General features: G+C 48.5%; 9 protein-coding genes across 9 annotated transcripts; 4 read left to right on the top strand and 5 right to left on the bottom strand.

The window, feature by feature from the left end:
- Positions 1–268: 268 nt before the first annotated feature.
- GTP14 (Ypt/Rab-type GTPase Rab7) lies at positions 269–993 on the bottom strand (the record flags this gene model as incomplete). Its single annotated transcript, XM_064896906.1, has 3 exons — positions 269–802; positions 856–909; positions 964–993. 3 exons carry the CDS (start codon positions 991–993, stop codon positions 269–271), a joined length of 618 nt encoding a protein of 205 aa, XP_064755856.1.
- A 508-nt stretch (positions 994–1501) lies between these two features.
- Positions 1502–2163, top strand: ATG16 (autophagy protein 16, interacts with Atg12p-Atg5p; the record flags this gene model as incomplete). Its single annotated transcript, XM_064896905.1, has 2 exons — positions 1502–1586; positions 1649–2163. 2 exons carry the CDS (start codon positions 1502–1504, stop codon positions 2161–2163), a joined length of 600 nt encoding a protein of 199 aa, XP_064755855.1.
- A 970-nt stretch (positions 2164–3133) lies between these two features.
- Positions 3134–4768, top strand: DOT1 (Nucleosomal histone H3-Lys79 methylase; the record flags this gene model as incomplete). Its single annotated transcript, XM_064896904.1, has 1 exon — positions 3134–4768. The coding sequence occupies one exon, from the start codon at positions 3134–3136 to the stop codon at positions 4766–4768; it is 1635 nt and encodes a 544-aa protein (XP_064755854.1).
- Positions 4769–5721: 953 nt separating this feature from the next.
- On the bottom strand, positions 5722–6798 carry LTR64_002533 (uncharacterized protein; the record flags this gene model as incomplete). Its single annotated transcript, XM_064896903.1, has 1 exon — positions 5722–6798. One exon carries the CDS (start codon positions 6796–6798, stop codon positions 5722–5724), a length of 1077 nt encoding a protein of 358 aa, XP_064755853.1.
- Positions 6799–7697: 899 nt separating this feature from the next.
- Positions 7698–8429, top strand: LTR64_002532 (uncharacterized protein; the record flags this gene model as incomplete). Its single annotated transcript, XM_064896902.1, has 2 exons — positions 7698–8112; positions 8167–8429. The coding sequence occupies 2 exons, from the start codon at positions 7698–7700 to the stop codon at positions 8427–8429; spliced, it is 678 nt and encodes a 225-aa protein (XP_064755852.1).
- A 523-nt stretch (positions 8430–8952) lies between these two features.
- acl2 (beta subunit of ATP citrate lyase) lies at positions 8953–10456 on the bottom strand (the record flags this gene model as incomplete). The annotated part of the gene is made up of 2 exons (XM_064896901.1): positions 8953–9969; positions 10016–10456. The coding sequence occupies 2 exons, from the start codon at positions 10454–10456 to the stop codon at positions 8953–8955; spliced, it is 1458 nt and encodes a 485-aa protein (XP_064755851.1).
- Positions 10457–11846: 1390 nt separating this feature from the next.
- On the top strand, positions 11847–13911 carry acl1 (ATP citrate lyase subunit 1; the record flags this gene model as incomplete). The annotated part of the gene is made up of 2 exons (XM_064896900.1): positions 11847–12025; positions 12075–13911. The coding sequence occupies 2 exons, from the start codon at positions 11847–11849 to the stop codon at positions 13909–13911; spliced, it is 2016 nt and encodes a 671-aa protein (XP_064755850.1).
- Positions 13912–15716: 1805 nt separating this feature from the next.
- On the bottom strand, positions 15717–16283 carry LTR64_002529 (uncharacterized protein; the record flags this gene model as incomplete). The annotated part of the gene is made up of 3 exons (XM_064896899.1): positions 15717–15878; positions 15940–16044; positions 16101–16283. 3 exons carry the CDS (start codon positions 16281–16283, stop codon positions 15717–15719), a joined length of 450 nt encoding a protein of 149 aa, XP_064755849.1.
- Positions 16284–17606: 1323 nt separating this feature from the next.
- Positions 17607–20998, bottom strand: CDC25 (cell division cycle-related protein; the record flags this gene model as incomplete). Its single annotated transcript, XM_064896898.1, has 2 exons — positions 17607–18122; positions 18170–20998. The coding sequence occupies 2 exons, from the start codon at positions 20996–20998 to the stop codon at positions 17607–17609; spliced, it is 3345 nt and encodes a 1114-aa protein (XP_064755848.1).
- Positions 20999–21855: the final 857 nt, after the last annotated feature.

The raw sequence follows: 21855 nt of genomic DNA, 5'->3' as shown, positions 1-21855 counted from the left end.
ATACGTTGAGTAGAGACATCGCTTAAGTTGTCACGTAATATTAACGATCGAGTTCGTGTATTTATGCAAATTAACCACCCGATTGCATACTAACGTACCGAAGAAAGACGCCGGCAAAGAACACCAGGCGAAATATGGTCGCCACAAACGTACCAGATGCAAATGCTGCCTTTTCCTCAAGTGTTAAACTTGCCAGCATATGGACGGAAACAGCAAGCTGAGGTGTGGAAACAACCTGGTCACAACACATTCGTAATCAGAGCTAACTTTAGCAGGCACATCCTTCACGATCCTGATCCAAGTTGATATTGATCGGGTCCGAAAAATCACCCCCGTACTCCTCACTCTCTTCCTGCAACAGAGCATTCCGTGCAATGACCTCAAATGCTTGCTCCACGTTCACGTTGTCCTTTGCACTTGTCTCAAAATATGGCATTTGACCTCTTTGCTGGCAATACGTATGCGCTCTCTTCTGTGTGATCATCCGCCTTTCCTCACCCATATCCACCTTGTTTCCCAACACCACGAAAGGGAAGCTGTCAGGATCACGAGGTGATGCCTGAATCAAGAATTCGTCCCGCCAGGAATCTAGGGTTTCGAATGACTTGGAGCTATTGACGTCGTAGACTAGGACACAGCAGTCGGCGCCACGGTAGAAGGCTACACCGAGAGATTGGAAGCGTTCTTGTCCAGCTGTGTCCCAGAGCTGGAGGGTGACGATGCGGTCGTCAACTGTAACTTCTTTTGTGAGAAAGTCGGCACCTATTGTTGCCTTGTAGGATGTGGAGAACTTCTTGTTTACCTGTAGAGTGTGTTAGATATTGCAGAGATGTATCAGGAAACGGATAGGCGCACATATTGGTTCATCAAACTGGTCTTGCCCACGCCACTGTCGCCTAGAATGATGACCTGCTCAGTATCAGTATCTTACTCCAGTCGTGTAGTTGCTGGGCGAGGTCTGACCTTCAATAGAACCTTCTTGCGTGATGCCATCTTCAGGTAACAGCGCCTATGCGCCTTGTTTAGATGGTGCCGATGGCGTTGGAGGAGGAAAGCTCAGACTGCTGATAAAGATGCGTTGGTGTAAGATATGGATACAGGCTGCGAGTATGGTTGCAGGTTGGTGCTATTCGTGGCAGTCGCAACCCGTCTTGTTGACAGACTCAGAATACTTGTTTGCTCTCCGTTAGTAATACGTCTATGATGAACAAGTACGTATGAAGATATCAGACAATCGGTATCGTCAAGCAGGTGGTCGAGCCCATGATATCATTTAGGGCGCTTAGCGCTTGTACGATCTCGCAGGGCAACCATCATGTGCTATAAGCGAGAATTCTAGGCTTCATCCGTACCTGTACAAACGCCGGGTTGTCCTTTGTGTTTCCTCACACATGCAAACATGATCTCGTCGCCCGAGTGCGCCGTCACCGATTCTCCGTGAATGCCACTGCTGACGCGAGCTCGACCAGTCTAGTCATGGATGTGTGCCAGCAACTAAGTGATGGCTGACTGGAAAGTCCAGTATTTGAGTGCTCTCGAAGCGCGACATGAAGCTGCAAAGGCTGACATTGAAATCTACGACAAACGTAGGTGCAAATGACCACATAAAGTTTTGCTGTACTGATGCAAGAAGTCTCAAGATTGGCAGATCAAAACGCTGATCTGAGAGCCGAACTTCGACAGATACAGGCTGCTATTAGAGCTGTTCCCACACGAGCACCGCCTGTACCTGCTCCTCTGATTAGTTATGGTTTCCGTCGACAGACACCGATCACAGAGAGCGATATCATGGCTCAGCTCAGACAAGATTTCTCCATAGCACAGCAGGAAAGGGCAGATTTGCAGAAGCAGGTCGAGGGCTTACGGAGTGATCTTGAGCAGGCAACTACGAAGCTGAAAACTCACGAAGAACAAGTTTCTCGATTAACAAATCTAAACTCTCGCTTTACAACCCGAATGAAAGATCACGAGGAGGAACTGCGAGGTAAGGCGAGGCTGTTGGAGAATGTTCAAGACGAGAACGCGACACTCAATCTGGAGCTGGATCAGGCCGAGCAAGAAGTCAAGAAGGTCAAGAAGGAGAACAAGGAACTGGTTGATAGGTGGGTAGCTAGAATGGGCCAAGAGGCTGAGAAGATGAATGAAGACAGCAAGTTCAGCTGAGGATATTTATACTCAACTATAAACTATCTCAACACTTTGGGTTGTCTCAGAATCACAAGACCAGAAGCACATACAATTAAAAATAGGCTCGGGCCTCTAAAAGACACCTACTGCTGCTTTCCTCCATCCCCGTCGTGCGATGACTCTAGTGGTTCGATGTTGGGAATCTGCTTATGGTTCGGCTTCAGGTTTTCAATAACAGTCTCAGTGGCACACGAAACGATCGCGACGAGATAGGCAGTATAAGGCCGATGTACCCCTGGTAGATGTGCCTACGATTTTCAGACTCAGGAAAATGACGCTCAGTGGCAAGGCTGAGAGACACGCTTCCTGAATTACCAGCAGCATGCTTTAACGTTGCAAGCAAAATCAACGCCGCATATAAAAACGTATACGTTTTCAACAGGTGTAGCGTTTGCCAGGGCACAAGAGTCACACGCAGGTTGAGTTCCTGCTCGTTCTCTGCCGTTTGACAGGTTGGATGGTCACCATTCTCCCAGACTCTCTGTTTGGCAAACCTTTACGCTTTCAAGAGCAGTCTAACGTTAGAGCTGTGCTTTCCGGTACTACGCAAAAGTTGCTATCGTAATGGTTATGCACAAGGTCTATGTGGTAATCTCCAATGAATTTGGAGGACGCCTGGCTGATCGTGTGCTTGCCTGAATCTCCCAGTTAAATCGTTTGGCAGTGACGTCATACTTGGAATGTTCTGTTTCGCTCAAAACGGAAAGTCCATCCTTCTTCGAAAGTGCATGCATAGCATCGCCTTAATAAAACAATTATGTGTTCAATTCATCTTTGCTATTCAACTAGGAGTTTGTGTTTTCCTTTCCCTTTCGCGATCTGACCATTATTTAATCAGCAGTAACTTGAGCTTTAATCAACACTCCTTGATACCAACGGCTACCTGCATCATTGCATTTCCTAGCGAACACTACCTTCTTTTGGATTGGAAGCAGAAATCGCAAACATGGCTGACCCGAAGCCGAAGAGAAGCGTGCCGTTGCCGACGCTGAATGTTAAGAAGGATCTAAAGAGTATGATGTACACTAGCTCAAAGAAGACTGCTCCAGCTGCTTCAACAACGGCTTCATCAAGGTTGGCTGTACCTCCAACAACGAAATCGACCAGCGCTACAATCCATACAAGAATTGGAAAGAACGGATTGCCGGTAATAAAGTCAAATGGCGCGCGCAAGTCTGCTACCCCGAATCGCAATCTGTCGCGCACTTCCAGCAGCGAACCAAGGGAGATAATACGGAATGGAAAAGCCTCACGGTCAAGTCGTTCTTCACCTGCAGTCCACAGCCCTCAGTTCGGTCCTGACTCAGATGAAGAAGACGATACTGAGCCACGACGCAAGAGAAGAAGAATGAATGGTCATGCAGAGGACAAAAAGCGCAAGATTCGCGATGCTGGATCATTTTCCAACGACGACCCTAGACCTTACGATATTGTCCACGCCCTTGATATTGCCAACAATACTATTCAAAAGCATGGTACTTTCCAGTTCGCCGAATACTTCACCACTCTTGCCAGCAATGAAGACGATAGCCCCACTATTGAGCTTCAGTATCCGTGTATTGGCATGACGGAGAAGTACCAGCTAGTCAAGCCTAACGACAAAACCGACTTCAAACCTCTTGACGAAATCAGAGAAAACATGAAGATAGTTAGGGAGTTCTACTTGGATACCGACACTGCCGAAAAAATCGAACCTGAAGGAGGATTTGGAGGTGGATTAATTGAGCAACTTGATCGCTACGCCCGTGACACGCGACCGGGAGCTCAGACACATTTTATGGAGGTCATCCAAGAATACAACGAGCTATTAGCGATCAAACGGGACGATGGAACTCTCGTTAGAAAAATTGATGAGATGACTTCACCTCTTCCTCTGAAATTGGTTAATCATATCATTAAGGAGCAGGTATATTCGAGAACTATCTCACCCTACATTGATACGGTCAGAGAGTACGAAGGATTCAGCGACAACGTTTATGGCGAGCTTCTGCCTAAGTTTCTGTCACGGATATTCCAGGAAACACATCTAACATCAGACCAGATCTTCGTTGATTTGGGCTCTGGTGTCGGAAACTGTGTCCTGCAGGCGGCACTGGAGATTGGATGTGAATCGTGGGGCTGCGAAGTTATGGCAAACCCAGCAAAGCTGGCTCAAGCGGCGGCACAAGAATTTCCTTCAAGATGTCGTATGTGGGGGATTAAACCTGGGCGCGTGCAAATCATACAGGATGATTTTCGAACAAATCAGCAGATTGGCGATGTCCTGAAACAAGCTGATGTTGTTCTGGTGAACAACCAAGCATTCAATCCAGATCTCAATGACGTACTGAAGCGAATGTTTCTGGACCTGAAAGAGGGGTGCAAGATCGTGAGTCTGAAGTACTTCCGGGACCCCAATCACAAAGTCAAGGAGAGCAACATCAACGATTTGGTAAACTGCTTGAGTGTACAAAAGAAGGAGCGCTTTAGTGGGATGGTCAGCTGGACTGATGATCCCGGAAACTGGTACCTACACATCAAAGATTCGGCCGAGCTTCTTGCGGTTAGGAAGCGGATGGAGCGAGGTCAACAGGGTTCTTAGAAAGATCACACCAAGATCGCTTTCAGGGCTAGACGACAGTCAAACCGCCAAGTCACAACGAAGGAAGGGAAAGGAAAAGCTCACAAGTTTCGTGCTAATGCAGTTCACGCTTCTGCTTCTTGAAAATGAATGGGCCTCTCTTACAGAGGTGGTGCTGCACATATTATCTAATCTAGTTGGCTGGTCGAAATACTGAGCTAACAACGAGCTCCTAGCTAGGCTGAAAGGTTGAAGAGTTGGGAACTTTGCAAAAGGTTGTACGATAGAGTTGATAGACTAATCCTCACAACAGAAGTGCTTGAGCTGTTATGGTACTCGATCTCAACAGATATTGTTTGAGCATGACGCCTCTCCCAAGAGAAAAGCCCTGCCAACATCAGCCAACCAAGTACTTGCACTCCGCTGTTGCAACACCTTAAAAAAGCTCTTCACTTAATAGCTCTTGTATGCCCCTTCGCGAGACCGTCCATCACACCAGCCACGATCCAAGAGTACTGCATTCGGACTTTGTTGCTGCTTCAATTGGAGCAGGACTTTTACCGTGCCTATGACTTCTCAAGTGTTCCTGACCAGTTCACTGGTTTCTCAACTCATCATCTTCTGTTCTTGTGCGTCGTGGTATGGGCCAGAGTCGTGTATTTGGCAACCTCAATTGGGCTGACTTCTCGGACTCTGCGGTCGAAGGACTGACTCGTTTTCCTGGGCTGAGGGAGTCGTCGTTGTTGATAGACGAGCAACAAAGGTTTTTTGGTCAAAGATGCATCAGCAAGAATAACTATCCAACTATTGCTTCCAAATGATCAATTCGGGTGCGAAGTCTGCTGTGAGATATGGCCTCCGTAGCAGCTAGCAATGCATCGGTGGATGAACCAGGCTGACTGGTCGCTGGCATCTTTCTTATACAGAGCTTCAGCCATGTTTGACAGTGATTTTTCTGGCATGCTGATATCATCTCACTCCCTGACCATGCGTAAATCATCATATCCTCCAAATAGCGGTCCAGCACTACTAGGATAAAACATCTTCTTCAATATTACGAGACATAGTGCTAGAAATATGACTGTAATTGCTCGGTCGATACTGATAGGAGAATCTGCTTGAGGGATGTGCTGCAGCCGTGTCTGTTGAGGCTGAACGTCCTGATACTGTGTGGGTGAAGAACCAAACGAGCTCTGTATTCTTTGATTACCATGGGCAGATACTTCTGGTTTAGTTTGTGGTGTAGAACTGATCTGAGGTGCAGCAGGAGGCACGACTGAAGAAGCACTTTCTGATATTTGCTGGACATTATCCTTTCCATTTGGATCTAGCACTTGAGATGTGAGTGCTTGTGGTTCTGGGTTTTGCGCGGTGTCCTCTAAATCCGCTGTCGCCACTGGAATCTCCTTCTGCTTGCCTTTGTCTTGCTTGACATCGCGAGCTTCTAAGTTCATACCTTCTGGTAAATCTTCGAGGCCCTCTATTTCAGCCTCGACGTTGACACCTTTCTCGCGACATACATTCCACCACCATTTCATGCGCTCTTCATTCGTCCATCCTTTCTGGTTGTCATTCTCCTCTTCTCCGCCACAACCTGTGCATTTCCAACTCTTGCTGTCTTTGGCCAATCTTTCTCGTACTGATCTGGGGCTTTCAAGACCACCCACCTGACCTGCTGTACCGTCCTCGCTCATAAACCCTCGCAAAGCGGTCAGCGCTAGACGTACTCCCCAAGCAGGTTGCCATGTTTCTTCGTGAAATCCAGATATGCTCAGGCAGATTTCTCTGTTAACTTCAAATCGACCGCTAGGTGTCAGAAAGCGAAAGTTGGGAGGCTTCATGGGGTACGCTGGAGGCAACGTGATTCTGCCGTGGTATATGCCTCCAGCATACGGTGAGGGTGCTGGTGGTCCAAGGAGTGTGAAGTGCCACTCGTGCAGGTTGTCTTCAGATAGTGGCGCAGCATGGAAAGTTGGATTTGGGTTCTTCGCGGCTGCGGACAGCTCTTGTGTTTCTTTCAATAGCCGTCTAATAGTGGGAGAAGGCGCCATCTCACGTTACCAAAAAAATCCCCAAACAAAGTGCAAACGATAGGCTAAGGCTCGGGCGTAGATGAGGAGTGATGTTCAGGCGACGCGACGATCAAAACATGATGCGTGAAATCTGGTGTCAAGGAATGTTTGTAAAATATAGCTCAAAAGCACTCTATACATATTCATGTATGCAAAGCACAAACGACGTTGAACGGACAGATATACTGACAAGGCTCGCCTGGCAATCAGTACGATGATGTAGAATCAACCGCTCTTTCGGGACAAAGCTGAAGGGTCCACGCTTGCGACTGCCGCAGGCCCACACCCGGAATTGGCACTTCTGAGTCCCCATTCTGTGATGCGATGAACCTTCACTGATTCTTGCACGACACACAAGCGAAGTTGACGTAGGCAAGCGACGATGATCCGTAGAGATCTTTGAAGCAGTACCAGTAGTAGACGCTGGCGAATCTAGACGTGGTGAAGTGTGAATATTCGCGGAGCCGGCCCAGTGATGACACATATCCAAGCACCCACAATCTATTCCATTACTCTCATCTTGTAAACTCTGGCTGCGGAGTGTATGCAGTAGTATTGCCCATGCTTACCTGATCAAAATCATCTTCGTTGGTTGTCTTCATGTCCTGGAGCGAAGTGCAGAGGAGAAGCAACAACGCGTAAAGTGCATACGCCATGCGCGTGGGACGTGACTGCCTGGTGCCGGGCAACCACGTCTCTGACGCCATCGTGATCTCCCAATATCCACAAGTGCTTCCTCAACTTCTAACCCGCTTACAGGAATGCTCATACAACAGAACCACACTAATTGCGCATACTTTGAGATTGAAACATCTGAAGAGTCGTGTCGCTAGCATTACTGGGTATTCATATTGCAACCTCAACCACAACCGAGCAAGATGCCACCGAAAACTCGACGAGCAGCTAGCGGCCCGACCGCAAGGGCGGGACAATCGATGCTATCCTTCAAGGGCCGGGTTAGTAAACCGACCGACTCGACGACGGCATTGAAGAACGCAAAGACGCAACTAAACGAGCCTGCCAAAGAAATTATCACATCTGAGATCGTCAAGCAATCGACACCAGAACCAGAAGTTCAACCAAAACAAACAGGCAAGGGCAAAGCACCACAAGTCGAATCACCTGTCCGCATACTTCCTCCTCCGTCTCGAAAGAAGAAAGTGCGTAGATCTGCCGGCGAACAGAATGAGGCTGCTGCCTATGAGGCAGCTGAGAAACAAGCCAACGATCTGAGCGACGCACGAATCACGAAGTTCTGGAAGGCTGAAGAGAATAAGCGCTTAGCACCACAGAGTATGTTTTATTTGACACTACCTCCAAAAGTTCAGCATACTGACCATGTACCAGTCCACCAACAAGGTGTACATATGCACGAGAAGATATTACGGCATTTCGACCTCTCCTCAGAATACGGTCCATGCATCGGAATCACCCGTTTGCGAAGATGGAAACGAGCTCGCGCTCTGTCGCTCAACCCGCCGATCGAGGTCTTGGCTGTGATACAGAGGGAAGAAGCTAAAGAAAACAGAAAGGGCGGGACAAGAGATGCGGGTAGGATTGCCTACATCGATGAGCTCTCCGGAGCTCGTGATCTTGCTGTGGCTGCTTGATTCTGCTTTGGCGCTGGACGTTTGTTACGATGATATAGACGATGATGAGGGTACATGGCGTTCTAGGCAAACAAGAATATGTGCGAAGGAAACTTATTACAATTGTACGAATGGCATAAATTCTATCGTCGCGCCCTTTCAGTTGGGCATTACTCAATCACACTTCAGCTACGTAGGTCAGCTTCCCAAATAGAACATCTTTCCTCGTTGTATTCATGGTCAGCTTAACCGTACAGAGAGATGGCTTGAGTTTTAATTAAAGTCTGTCACATTTGGGTCCAGAGACGATTTTCACCCATCATCACCTCAAGGTAATGTTCATTCTCGTTACGACTTGGAAGTCGTTTCCAGGTCGAAGACAACTAATTGGCAAACGCCTTAAGAGCAGACCAATATCAGACCCCTAGTCTTTTGTACCCGACCACACATATGCTTCTCCGACCATCATCAAAATCGATACGCTTTCTAATCGCATATGGCGCAATAGCATGTCATCTCATACGTCAACTCAAATTGAAGCTGTTTATAAGCCGAATTCAGGAACGGTGGTTGTCTTACCGCTCAAGGCTAAGGGCACGATGCCAGATACGTGCATCTCAGGACCGAAGACGTGCATGTCAAGGCCAAGCTCTTGAGCAGCACCCTTGATGTTCTTCAGACCTTCCTGGTAGTTTGGTCCTGCACGTCGTACCCAGATTTGAGTCTTGTGTTCGTTAAGGACAGGTGCAACGTCTCTGAGCGCACGAATGACACCCTTGAAGGTAGCCGCAACATTTGTGAAATTGGCAATACCTCCACCAATGAACAACACCTTGCCCTCTGGGTGCTGTGGCGCTCTCAACATGAGGTCCAAGACTGTTCGAGCATAGTTGTATGTTTGAGTCTCAGTCGGAGCACCAGAGTACTCGCCATAGTTGGCGAGCTCGCTAACGAAGCCAGCTGAGGCGATGGCGTCAGCATAAACAACGGAAGCACCACCACCTGCGACCAGAGTCCAGATACGGCCACTAGCGTTAAGGACTGTGAGTTTCAGGGAGGCACCGGTCTTGGCATCCATATCTGAGATGTACTTCTCCTCCTTGCTCATCTCTCGACCGAAAGGAGCTGGGAACTCAATAGGTGGACCGGCATCAACGTTGACCTTGCCTCCAGCAGAGGCTGCGCTAGGAAGACCAAGAGCAGCTGGACCTCGTGCAATAGCCCACTTGACACCGCACTCGAATTCGGCGGTCTGGTCGAGCTTGGCTGCAAGATCGAGAAAGTGGACTTCTGCAGATGTAGCATCGGCGTTGGGAATGACAACCAGGGGGTTGATCTCGAGGTATGTGAACTGGCAGTCCACGTATACAGCATACAACCGAGAGATGAAGTCGAGCAGAACGTTGTGTATGCCCTTTGGCACCTTCTTTAGCAAAGCTGCAGCCAACTCTTGGTTTGAGGGGAATTTCTTCAAGTCGACTGGAATCAAGACCTTCTCGGCTTTGGCATCGACGTCACCGACGTCCACACCGCCTTCGTGTGTGAAGAGGATCCAATCACCCTGTAACGTGTTAGCTAGTAGTACTGTGCGCTTCCAATGTACTTACGTCTCGCACGGAATTGATGTTGATGTAGTACTCGGTGTTCGAAGGGTGAGGCACAAAGGGCTCGATCAAGAATTGTCGGAGCACACCGACGACGTGCTCGACTTTCTGTTCCTTCCCAGCTCTTGCCTCGATCCAAGCCCTACATTCTGGATATGTCTTATTCAGGCAAAGGAGACCGCTCTTGCCTCGTCGCTTGATCAGTTGATCCGGCTTAGCAACGAATTTGGCTCCTGGCTCCTTCAGCCATGGATATGTAGCCTCTACTTGATCGAGGATGGCACCGACATCCTGGTCCTCGGGGAAGTATATGGATGCTAGCTTTGCTGGTGGATTGTGTACGCTGGAGGGCTTCAGCGGTGTTGGCTTGATCACAGGAGCGCGAGTAAGGTGATAGTTAAGGATGGCTTTGCCATCGGCCTCGAGGATCGACTTAGCAGACATGACAGTTTGTAAGCGGTGAAATGTGGTCGAAGTAAGTGAAGGGTGTATAAGACCTGAGGTTGTCCAAGTAGAGGGAACAACAAGTCAATGAATGAAAGCACGACACAGGTAGATCGTGAAGGAGCGAACTGCACACAGACGAGGCTGTTTTCGAAGTGTTGGCAGTGTCAGACCTTACAAGCAATAGTTGCAACAACAACGATCAATACACGTTGGCTCGTTGGTCTTCGGACTCGTGAGGGCTCACCATATGCCTCTGCCACTTTTTTGCAGGGGACCGATCCGCTCTAGTGGTTTGCTAATTTGTTAGTGGAGCACGTTGGGGCAGGAAGATGCGGGATTGAAATCGTTCCATCCGGCATAAGCTGCAGGCCTGAAAGCCAATTAGGAGACCCTTCTCGGAACCCGTCACTCTGTGGTGCTGTTTCTGGCAGGCGGTCAACAAACCTCGTTGCGTTTCAATTGTGCGTGTATGACGCATCTGGTAGCATTTCGAATACGTTTTCTGTTGCTTGGATTTCTGGTTGGAGAGAATTAACTGCAATACAATCTAAAAATCTTCACTATTCGGCGCTTCTCATCTCTCAACAATCGAGAAACGCATCCACAATTGCTGCGACGAACAAATTACATATCCATCTTCAGATGAACTATCACTTTTGCATCCCAGCCTGCATCGTATCTCGTAAAATAGTGGGCTACTGCGATGGCAGTTCAGGTCATATCGATAAGAACTCGGACTCCGAATTATCGTGTGGTTCTGCATCATCGTACGGAAGCCATATTCGGGCGGTGAAACAGAGAATCGGTGGTGGCCATAACGCATTGTGCCTGGAAGTGGGCCTTCAGCTCGTGGCTTGGGGTCGAGCTATGCTATTATTGGTATTATTATTCGACTCGTCCTTCTGTGAGGATGCAGCTAGACAAGCTAGGGCGGACTTAGAAGACTCTCAACAAGCCCGTCGGCAGGGACAGTGCGGGACTGTGAACTCTCCCATCTCACGCTAAGAAATCCAACTGCACCTTCCCCTTGCCAGTGACCGCCCACCACAATCGTGAGGCAGTAGACTGTCTCCGCTATACTTTTTAGCCTCGTCACTGCTTCAGCTTTTTGATGCAGGATCACTCTTGCCAATATCTGGAAGTCTGCTACCAGATCCTGTTGTTTACAGAACATCCAACAATCTCCGTTCCATCCACAGCATCCGTGACTGTGGTGTTCAACAGCCTCCTCACCCCAACATTCGGTTGCTTAGCACAACCAGAAGGACCGTAAGTCAACTTCATTTCATACTTCCTCTTCAATTCATCTCCAGACCGACTTTGTATTCGAATTTAGCGACTTGCCTGCTAACACATCATGGGTCTTGCAGAGTATAACACAAGCACAATGAGTGCGCCATCACAGCTGGGCCCTGCGCCCAAGGTTACCGTCAATGGTACACATACCCCAGAATCAGAGACGCCTATGTCAGCCAACGACAACATCCGCAGATTTGACGCTCCTTCTAGAGTAATGAGCCCTCTGCAGCATGCCCTCTTCCACAACAAGTCGAGGTGCTTTGTCTAGTAAGAAACCCTTCACGTCTCTCCAGATGCAGTACCTAACAAGAGACAGTGGCATGCAGCCAAAGGCAGTTCAGGGTATGCTCGATTTCGATTTCATTTGCAAGAGATCGACACCCTCAGTAGCTGGTATCATCTATACTTTCGGGGGTCAGTTCGTCAGTAAGATGTACTGGGGCACCTCAGAAACTCTTCTACCTGTCTACCAGTCAGTAGAGAAGGCCTTCGAGAAACACCCTGAAGTTGACACGATTGTAAACTTCGCCTCTTCGCGATCGGTATACAGCTCGACCATGGAGCTTATGAATGTCCCTCAGATACGATCGATCGCCATCATCGCCGAAGGTGTACCTGAGCGACGAGCTCGAGAGATCTTGGTCACTGCAAAAGAGAGAGGTATTGAGATTATCGGTCCTGCTACTGTTGGTGGTATCAAGCCCGGTGCCTTCAAGATTGGCAACACTGGTGGTATGATGGACAACATTGTCGCCTCCAAGCTGTACAGAAAAGGCTCCGTCGGATATGTATCCAAGTCTGGTGGTATGTCCAACGAGCTGAACAACATTGTAGCCAACAACACAGATGGTGTTTATGAGGGTATTGCCATTGGTGGTGATCGGTACCCAGGTACAACTTTCATTGACCATCTACTCAGATATCAAGCCGATCCAGAATGCAAGATCCTGCTTCTCCTCGGTGAAGTCGGTGGCGTTGAAGAGTACCGCGTGATTGAGGCAGTCAAGAAGGGCGTCATTACGAAGCCTATTGTTGCGTGGGCTATCGGTACCTGCGCTAGCATGTTCAAGACTGAGGTACAGTTTGGTCATGCTGGTGCATCTGCCAACTCTCAGCTCGAAACTGCTGTGGTGAAGAACCAATCTATGAAGGAGGCTGGTTTCTTCGTCCCAGACACTTTCGAGGAGATGCCGCAACTGCTCAAGTCTGTGTACGAAAAGCTTGTGAAGAACGGCACAATCAAACCTGCTGCCGAACCTGTTGTTCCCAAGATCCCAATGGACTACTCATGGGCTCAGGAACTGGGTCTCATCCGAAAGCCAGCTGCCTTCATCTCTACCATCTCCGACGACAGAGGCCAAGAACTCTTATACGCTGGTATGCCAATTTCAGATGTTTTCAAAGAGGATATTGGTATCGGTGGTGTCATGTCTCTGCTGTGGTTCCGACGCAGATTGCCTATCCACGCTAGCAAGTTTCTGGAAATGGTTCTTATGCTTACCGCCGATCACGGTCCAGCCGTGTCTGGCGCCATGAACACCATCATCACTACACGTGCTGGCAAAGATCTGATCTCTTCCTTGGTCGCTGGTCTGCTGACTATTGGTACTCGTTTCGGTGGTGCTCTCGACGGCGCTGCTGAAGAGTTCACAAAGGCCTTCGACAAGGGCATGAGCCCAAGGGAATTTATTGACACCATGCGAAAGGAGAACAAGCTCATCCCAGGTATCGGCCACAGAATCAAATCTCGAAACAACCCTGATCTCCGTGTCGAGCTTGTCAAAGAGTTCGTCCAGAAGAACTTCACTTCTCACAAGATGCTCGACTATGCTCTTGCTGTCGAGACCGTCACCACCTCGAAGAAGGACAACCTGATCTTGAACGTCGACGGTTGCATCGCTGTCTGCTTTGTTGATCTTATGCGGAACTGCGGTGCCTTCTCCCCTGAAGAAGCAGAGGATTACCTTCGAATGGGTGTACTTAACGGTCTATTCGTTCTTGGTCGATCTATTGGTCTTATTGCACACTACCTCGATCAGAAGAGGCTGCGAACTGGTCTTTACAGACATCCTTGGGATGATATCACCTACCTGCTCCCAACTTTGGCTAAAGGTGGCCCAGGTAATGAAGGTCGTGTCGAGGTCAGCATGTAAGCTATTTGCATACAATCTCTGCCTCATTGGGAGTAAAGAAATTCGTATCATGTTTCAATGGCCATTGCATCTCAGAAGGGAGGCATGTCTGGCGTTCTGTTTGTTAAGCGGGTAGAATGGTGAAACAAAATGCAAGGGTTAAATTCTAGGTAAAGACGACGATTGTCCTTCTGTCCTGACATTGTGATGCGAAAGCACTTTGTTTGAAGCGTTATGATATTGACATGAGACGACGTGATGAAAGTAGTACAGTGAAAGTTGATCGATGACTGAAAGAGGTCGATGTAGCTTGCCAATGCAGGAGTCAATGTTTCAATCTCTACCATTTCTCGACTATCCTCAAATATCTATATAATATAGACCCTATTGAGCCGGTGCAGTCTGACCTTGGAAACCTGATGTCTCTATAGAGCACGACTACAGCTTGTGTGGAATCTTCGGTATGAAAGGATGTGTGTTTTCTGTATCGAGGTAAACAACAATGGATGTCTCGGGAGGACGCCCATTTGAAATTTATCACTATTGCTCCATGGTTGTCTAATTGTATATTTCTTCGCTCTTTACCCCTGGTTCCCTGGATTGGAGCAATCAGCGTGTATGTGATGAATATATGCAACTTCATATCCTGAAATATCGCAATTGTCTCTTTGCCATAATATATCTTCGTTCCGTACTAAGGCAATTCATGCCTTTCCTCTCTTACGCGACAAGCACTCATAGGCTGTAGCTGCAGACTCCCGACAGGGGAAAGTGGTGTCATTGTTCCCAATCTCGTGCTCAAGCTTGCGAGACTGGTGCTGCTGCTTATGGTGTTGGGTTCGGTCGAGGTGCGTATTATGGACAGAGGTTCGGTTGGAGATCGTAGCGTGGAGGCAATGCTCGGTGTTGCGCTACCACTGCTGATATCGGTACTGTTGATCGGGGGTACGCCTTTGAGGCTCTTCGCGGGTGAGCTGCAGCAGGAGTTCGATCTCCACTTGCACTGATTGGAGAACTCGATGTGCCGGCAAGCTTGGGCTTCGATGTCCGAGGCTGGGGTGTCTTCGCTGATGCCGTCGTTGTCGACGATTTCGAGACGGAAGTCGCGTGTTACTGTGATGCCACCGTGGATGTTATCTGTAGTTGGACGATGGGAGTTCGTCCCTGATCGTTGCGAGTTGAGATTGCTGTCGTTGTTGTTGTTGTCGTTGCGTGCTCCTGCGGCTGTGAACTCACTGCGCCGCCTTGAATGTGAGTCAATGCGAGTGCGACTCCTATCTGCTGAGCTACCGAACCAATGCCTGCCGCACCAGCCTCGCCAGCGTAACAATTGGCGGAGCATAGGCAGGTTCGCCACAGCAAGCCCTAGACATGCTTCTGCGCTGCTCCAAGTTGTACTGCGTAGCGTACTAGCTGTTATGTCTTTAGCTGATGCAGCTTGATCGAGCGTCGTGACCCGCAAGATCGAGGTGAGAAGAGTAAAAATACCAAGACCTAGTACCACTGTCAAGTTCACCTTCTGGCGGAAATGTAGGATCGGAGGCTGAGAATGAGAGGGTAAAGTCCAAATACGGACGAGTACAGAAAAGAGCATTATAGCTTCGCTGAAAATGTTGTATATTGAGGAAGCGTACCAATAGCCGAGAATGTTGACGCACTTCTCGACTCGAATAGGAGAGTCGTCGGGTAGTGAGGTATTCCAGTATGTAGAGATCGGAGTGCATATGAATATGTTTGTAATGCTTTAACAACTTTAGTAATTGACAAAGACACAATCTGCGGATTCCTGCAGGTTGAGAAAGGACTTGATGTGCCCAAGAAATCACTTACATGATTGAGAAGCTGAATATAAGCACAAGACCTATTAGAAATTTCGTGATCTTGCCAAACCAGTCGCGGGTGTCGAAGACGCGCAAATATAGTGTCAAGATAGACAACTTGGACAGGTTGAGAGTAAGTTTGTAAAAGATCTGGTAGAGATAGAACATCTGTGAACATATCAAGGTCAGCCTCAACGCTACCTTGGTTGCAACGGTGAATGCAACTTACTCGAATAGCATCAGAGGCCTCGTCTGGCGTCAGCTCCGAAATACGTCGACCATAGCCATAGTCGACGGCAACATACTGGATGGCGCCTAGGACTCCTAAGAAGACCTATAAAATTGTTAGCCATCTCAACTTCCCAGCAGCAGACTTGAAGCACAACTCACCCACGCAAGGATGATTATAATATCATCCTTGCCTGGAACACCCTTTGTCCACCTCCAGTATACTCTGTTCACTATCAAGAGGAAGCCAAGTGGTATGCCGATGAAACAGATCGTATTGAGTACTGCTCCAGGACCACTGTTGCCGTACGTTCTGCTTGAGCGGCCCGACTTGTCGTACACCATGTCGTGAAATGCGATCACAAAGCAGGAAGTCTCGGCAGTGTCACAGAAGTGGGAAGTTACGACTTGGAACACAAGTCTCAGTTCTGGAAGGAACTTTTAGCATAAACAAGGGCTGAGGGGCACTTCAGAAGTCATATGTCCTTTGTTGTGTTGAGAGTCATCGTCGCTTGGGCTTTCCGGCAGGGCGGCAAGGACACGGATAGGAAATGAGGAACCAGAAGGATTGATGTACTTCTTAGGTCCAGCAAAATGGAGACCGGTATAGCCGTGGTGAAGGATCCCTCGCATGCAAGAGATGAGTTGCCAATTAGCCAAGACTATGGGGCACAATTGGGAGCTGACAACCACCAACAGAGGTTGATGACTGCGTGAATGTTCTCTTGTCAGGGGAAAGGCCATCGCAAGACCAGGAACGAATGGGGGCGACAAGATGGACAGGATGTGATACTGCTTCCTGAAGAAGCGAGGTCTGCATGATAGATGGACTTTGCAACAAATCTCGGAAGGCGAAAATGTCTATTTCGCAATGTCCGCTGTACATGGCAGACCAATTCAAGACACGACAGGTCGACGTATGGCTTCGGGTATGAGGAGTTTAGAGGATGTCGCAATAGCCGTGTTCACCTGAACTGGAATGTGCAGAGCCATGTGCACGTCGACAATCACGACCGACGGTTACATGCATGGAAAGACATGCATGAGTGTGTAGCCGGGGTTTGCACCAAAAGCAGAAGGGAAGAGGTAGACCTTGTACGACAGTCATTGAGGTGTGCGGTGTTCAGTCGCGCCAGTGATCAAACACTGGTTAAGCATACACAGCTGCCTGTGAGTCTTCTTTTCTTGCCAAGGACACCCGGCAATGGAAAGCCAGCCCGCAAAACATCCTCAACAGGGCTGCATCAAAACTGATACGAGTCAGAACTCTCTACCACGTTTGGTGCACTTACGAAAGAACTTGGTGAGTAGTGTGAAACCTACCTCTTTGCCAACGCATTGTCTGAAGTCATAATTTCTTAATCTGTATGTAGCTCAAATGTTGAGAAGACTTCAATAGTTTTGTGCACCTGACTTGACTTGGTGGAGTTCTTGTGCTACCTGTCAATAGTAGATACTATGCTTGATTGGTTCATTAGATCATCATTCATACCTCGCTAAAACGTTTTGTAACCTTTGTACCAGCCAAAAGGCCACCAGAGAACAGAAGGTCGATCTGAATCAGGCCACCAAATGCGAAAAATAGATGTCCAAGATGCATAGTCGAAATTTCGTGTCACCTAATTAATGCATCCCATATAGTTTCAAATTTCCAGTTAATGGAAACTCTCAGAGGAAACCAGATTCTGACAGTAACCGGGCGATCTTCTCCTCTTCGCGTTCTCGCGGCTCGATTGCTAGACTTTTGTTGTACATCTCATGTACATCAGACGCGGTTCGCATATTGTCCAAGATCCATTCCTTCAGCTCAGGGACTTCGGTCAAGTTGTAAGGCACATTTTGATATTGCTGTATATCTCGAATTACCTCAGCAGTCTTTGTCCGTTTCGTAAAGTTGATCAATTCTGTGTTCTTGACCACTGAAGCGATGCCATCTTCTATAAATGTCAGGTCTGTCAGATAGACACCAAGGAAGGGAATGCATGGTGCCTGGGCTGTATTCAGAGCCTCTCTATATCGGCTGAAGTTCTTCGTGCTGGCGATAAGAGTCCGCATGCTTTCTAGAAGATCTTTCGTTTTAGCTGGCATGGCTGCCCAAGTTCGATTGAGACGGAGTACAGGTGCGGTGCCCAAGGCGGATATGATGGCGGTCAAGGAGGAGAAATTATTCAAGGCTCGACACCGCTGCAAAGGTTAGTTTAGAACTTTAGAAAGGTGGCTGCAGGACTTACGTCGGCAATTTGTATGTAATGTTTGATCACATTCACTCTTTTCTTGACCTCGCTGTGCGCTAAAATCATCTCGGCAACACAATTAGTTACCTGGTTGGAATGCAATATTAGAGCTCGAACGTTGGGCGCACGATCTCCTGCCTCGTCGTTGTCCTTCTTCTCCCAGATTTTCTCTAGGCACTCAACAGGCTTGATTCGACCATACAGCCTGGACTCCACAATCGTTAACTGTCTAGCAAACTCCATTGGGTCAATAGAGTCGAATTTGAGTTTTTTCATATTCTTCGGCAGGATTGGTGTTGGCGCATTCCCAGTCAATGTCAGGACAAGCTTCTTTGCTGATGTATCCTGACCTTTCAACCGTTGTTCTACGACTGTGGCCAAAGGGGCGCCACCAGGGATCTTAGCGTTCGTCACCGTGTTCCGTGCAAAAACATTCATACGTTCAAGTAATTGCTGACTTTCTGCATCGTTCCCCTCCATCCAGTAGTGCTCTATCCACATTTTGAGGATGTTCACAACTCGAAATCTGACAGGCTTCTGTTTCTGCTCTTCCCAGATGAGAAGCTCGTCACGTGTCAAATCCGGAGGTGGCTGGGTATTGAACCGACTGATCAGAAATTCGAACAACTCAGAAGCTGTTATGAAGGACCTGTAAGTCAAGAGAAAAGTAGCATTGAATGTTGGATCTGGCCGATCGTGCCTCGTCAACTGTTCCACAAGCCCTGCGAGAGTTCCACTTTTCACTTGCGGAGGGTTGGTCCTGAAGTCTCGGTGCACTTCGTTCTCGTGTTCCATTTGTAAGAACCACGGTCTTTGGTCGCTGACACGTCCTTGACTATTCTCGTCATTCAGCAGAGGAGGCACCTGGCCGAAGAACTCCCTCGCTTTGTCCTTCTTCGGTGGCCGTTTGAAATCTGTGGTGTCTTGTCCAGCACTGTAGGAGTTCGAATGGCCTATATCAGCCAAATGTGGTCTTTCATTCAGACGCTGGGCATTAACCTGCAAGGCATCAGTAGGTGCTGTGTTTCGATGATCCTTTTTCGATGTAGTGACTGCCGCGGTCACAGAAGATTCGAGAAGTTGCAGTGAGTAGTTGATTTGCGAAACGTGGGTGTCAAATTGCTTACAGACTGAGCGCACGGCTGACAATCTTGTGTCCAGTGACTCGTCTCGGAGCTCGGCCCATTCATCAGGCAAGGGCGCAGTGATTGCTTGACAAGCGGCTACTAGTTCTCCGATAGAGTCGTACACCTTCTGTTTCTGGTTACCAAAGTCGAGAAGTAGTGGTTTCTGCAAGATATTTCCAACCTTGCCAAGGTCAATTGACTCGACTAGAGCAATCCACGGCCTGAAATATTCGATTAAAGCTCCACAACCCATACAAACATTATCCCCAATTTCGGCTTGTCTCATTGGTGTGACGATCCTCTCGCTATACTGCAGTTGGTCTTCGAGTCGTTGTAAGCTATTCAAGAGAGAGAAACGTGCCTCCTCTACGCTGCGCAAAGACAAAGCGTCGAGTGGTACGCCAGGTTTTGAGCGAACGTCATCCTCACTCTGGTGGATGAATGAACTCCCTTCGTGTATAGACTGGTCATCAATATTGTTGTCCTGCCAATAACCACCGAGCGAGCTACCAGCCACAAATCCAGGAACCAGACGAGGTATATCGTCGCCTCTTTGCTGCCTAGCCACCTCGACGAATCCATAGACACCGTGCATGACACCATCAGCCTCTTGCAAACATTTTGCCCCAGTTTCTGGAACTGGCCAGTCGGCGGCTGCAATGTGGGACGACAGGACCAACTTTGAATATTTGGACATCATCTCTCTGAAATGTGGATAGAGGGCTTTGTTGGTTGAAATTATGGACGGATTTCCTGAGTGATTGTCAGTAGTTCCTGATCCAGCTGCAAGAAGCATTCTGAGGTGATCAGAGATATCCTCAGCTCGTCTGACATATTCAGCGCGTTCGCCTTGATGGATAGCAGCACGATATGCCTGAATAGCAGTACGCATATTTTCGACCAAGCTCTCCCACGTCGTGACAGTAGTGATTGGGTTGTCGCTGAAATGGCGCGGCACGCCAGAGCTTCTCGAGTATCGGTGTATTGGTACTGAGAAGGATGTTGAAGTGATACCATTTGGCGGCATCGTCGTAGTGAGATGAGCAGGAAGAATGTCGGACCTTTTCGGTTTGCGAACTGTTTCGGTATCTAGCTCGGAGGAAGAGCCATCGTAGTCCTCTTCGTTGTGATATCCTCCAGCCATCATCTCAGGTGGAGGTCTGGTTTGTGCAGGTATATGAAAATTGCTCGAATCTGGTGGAAGATCGTCGCCAATTGGGGGAGTCTCCAGAGGCAACTCTCTGCGCGAGACGCCTGTACGGGTATTGAAGTAAAAGAGACGACCGTCAGCAGTGGCTTGAGGAATCCAGAATCCAGCCTCCTCTTGAGAATTCGAGCCTGTACCCTCGATGGGCAGATCTGAGTCATCTTCATCTTGAGTCTGAGCATCAGAATCGTCCTCGTCATCGTAATCTTCCTCTGTACCAGACTGTTCACTCATCTCAGACTCGTCTGGGCCACCAGTAGCATCCGGGTTGTCAGGATCAATGACGGTACAGTAATTGCTCGGAAACCAGCCGCGCACATCGTCAATTATACCGTCCCACCACCCACTCTCTAATTGTGTAATAACTTGTATGATATCTCCCTGCTGAAAGCTTAAGCTGGTAGGGTCATCGGCCTCGTAGTTGTAGAGCGCTCGAACGTACGGAGGAGGAGGAAGGTCGGTGCTGGCGTTGTAACCATTCATTCCAGCCATCTGTGCGGCCCTTCTTCTTGGAGATAGACTGTGTAGGCCTGTATAGGGAGGGGAGGTCTGCGAACGTCCATGGCCAGGAAGTTCGTCATACTGAAAGGCAGTTGCTAGATGAGTTGGGCCTTTCAGATCCCGTCGGGCAGAGAGGGAAGCATGGCCACCGTTCCGGCCTGCGGACATGTCTCTATCAGGCGCTGCTTTGCTTAAGGAAAGATCTCGGCAAGAGTGTTTCACGAAGATTTGCGCGTAGCATAGCGCATGCTCGAACTCGGCCGATATAGGCAATGCGATACCTTGATGAAAAAGTCGTCACCCAATATGACCTATTACCAGGCCATAGGACGCATGACTTGAGTGGGACGACGACGATAGTTGCGAAAGTGGCAGCTTGTCAAGTGGTGGATCGTTCCTGGAAGACGTTCGGTTCTTCTTCTGTTTAGCCGCCGACACGCGAAAGTGGTGCTTCCTGATTCGCAGATTGGCGAATGAGGATTGGGCGTCTTGTACTCGTGTGTATCGAGACCAACCAATACGCGGCTTGAGAGTAACTGTATCGGCCAGCGAGAGGAAAATGAACCACCAGTCAGCATTGACTTGGCCTATTCATGTCGTGCGTGGTTGAGAGCACAAAGACGCTACCCAACCTTTGAGGTCGCGCGTCTCCGTGTGCAATACCATATTTGAACGACCTGTAATCATGGACATGAAATCCCCACCTTAATGCGGCAATTCATGGTGGAATGCAAGAGTCTTTGATGTTGCAGTAAGTATTCCAGCACTCGCAGTGCTTTGCGGAACCTTAGCCGCAAGGAAATCCAAACAGTGCATTTGATCTAAATCGATTTTCTATATCTTATCAT

The sequence above is a fragment of the Lithohypha guttulata genome (assembly GCF_036872675.1).
Source record: "Lithohypha guttulata strain CCFEE 5908 chromosome Unknown scaffold_2, whole genome shotgun sequence".
Classification (NCBI taxonomy): Eukaryota; Fungi; Ascomycota; class Eurotiomycetes; order Chaetothyriales; family Trichomeriaceae; genus Lithohypha; species Lithohypha guttulata.
Note: the sequence above shows the minus strand (reverse complement) of the source record. Positions and strands in the feature narration are given on the sequence as shown.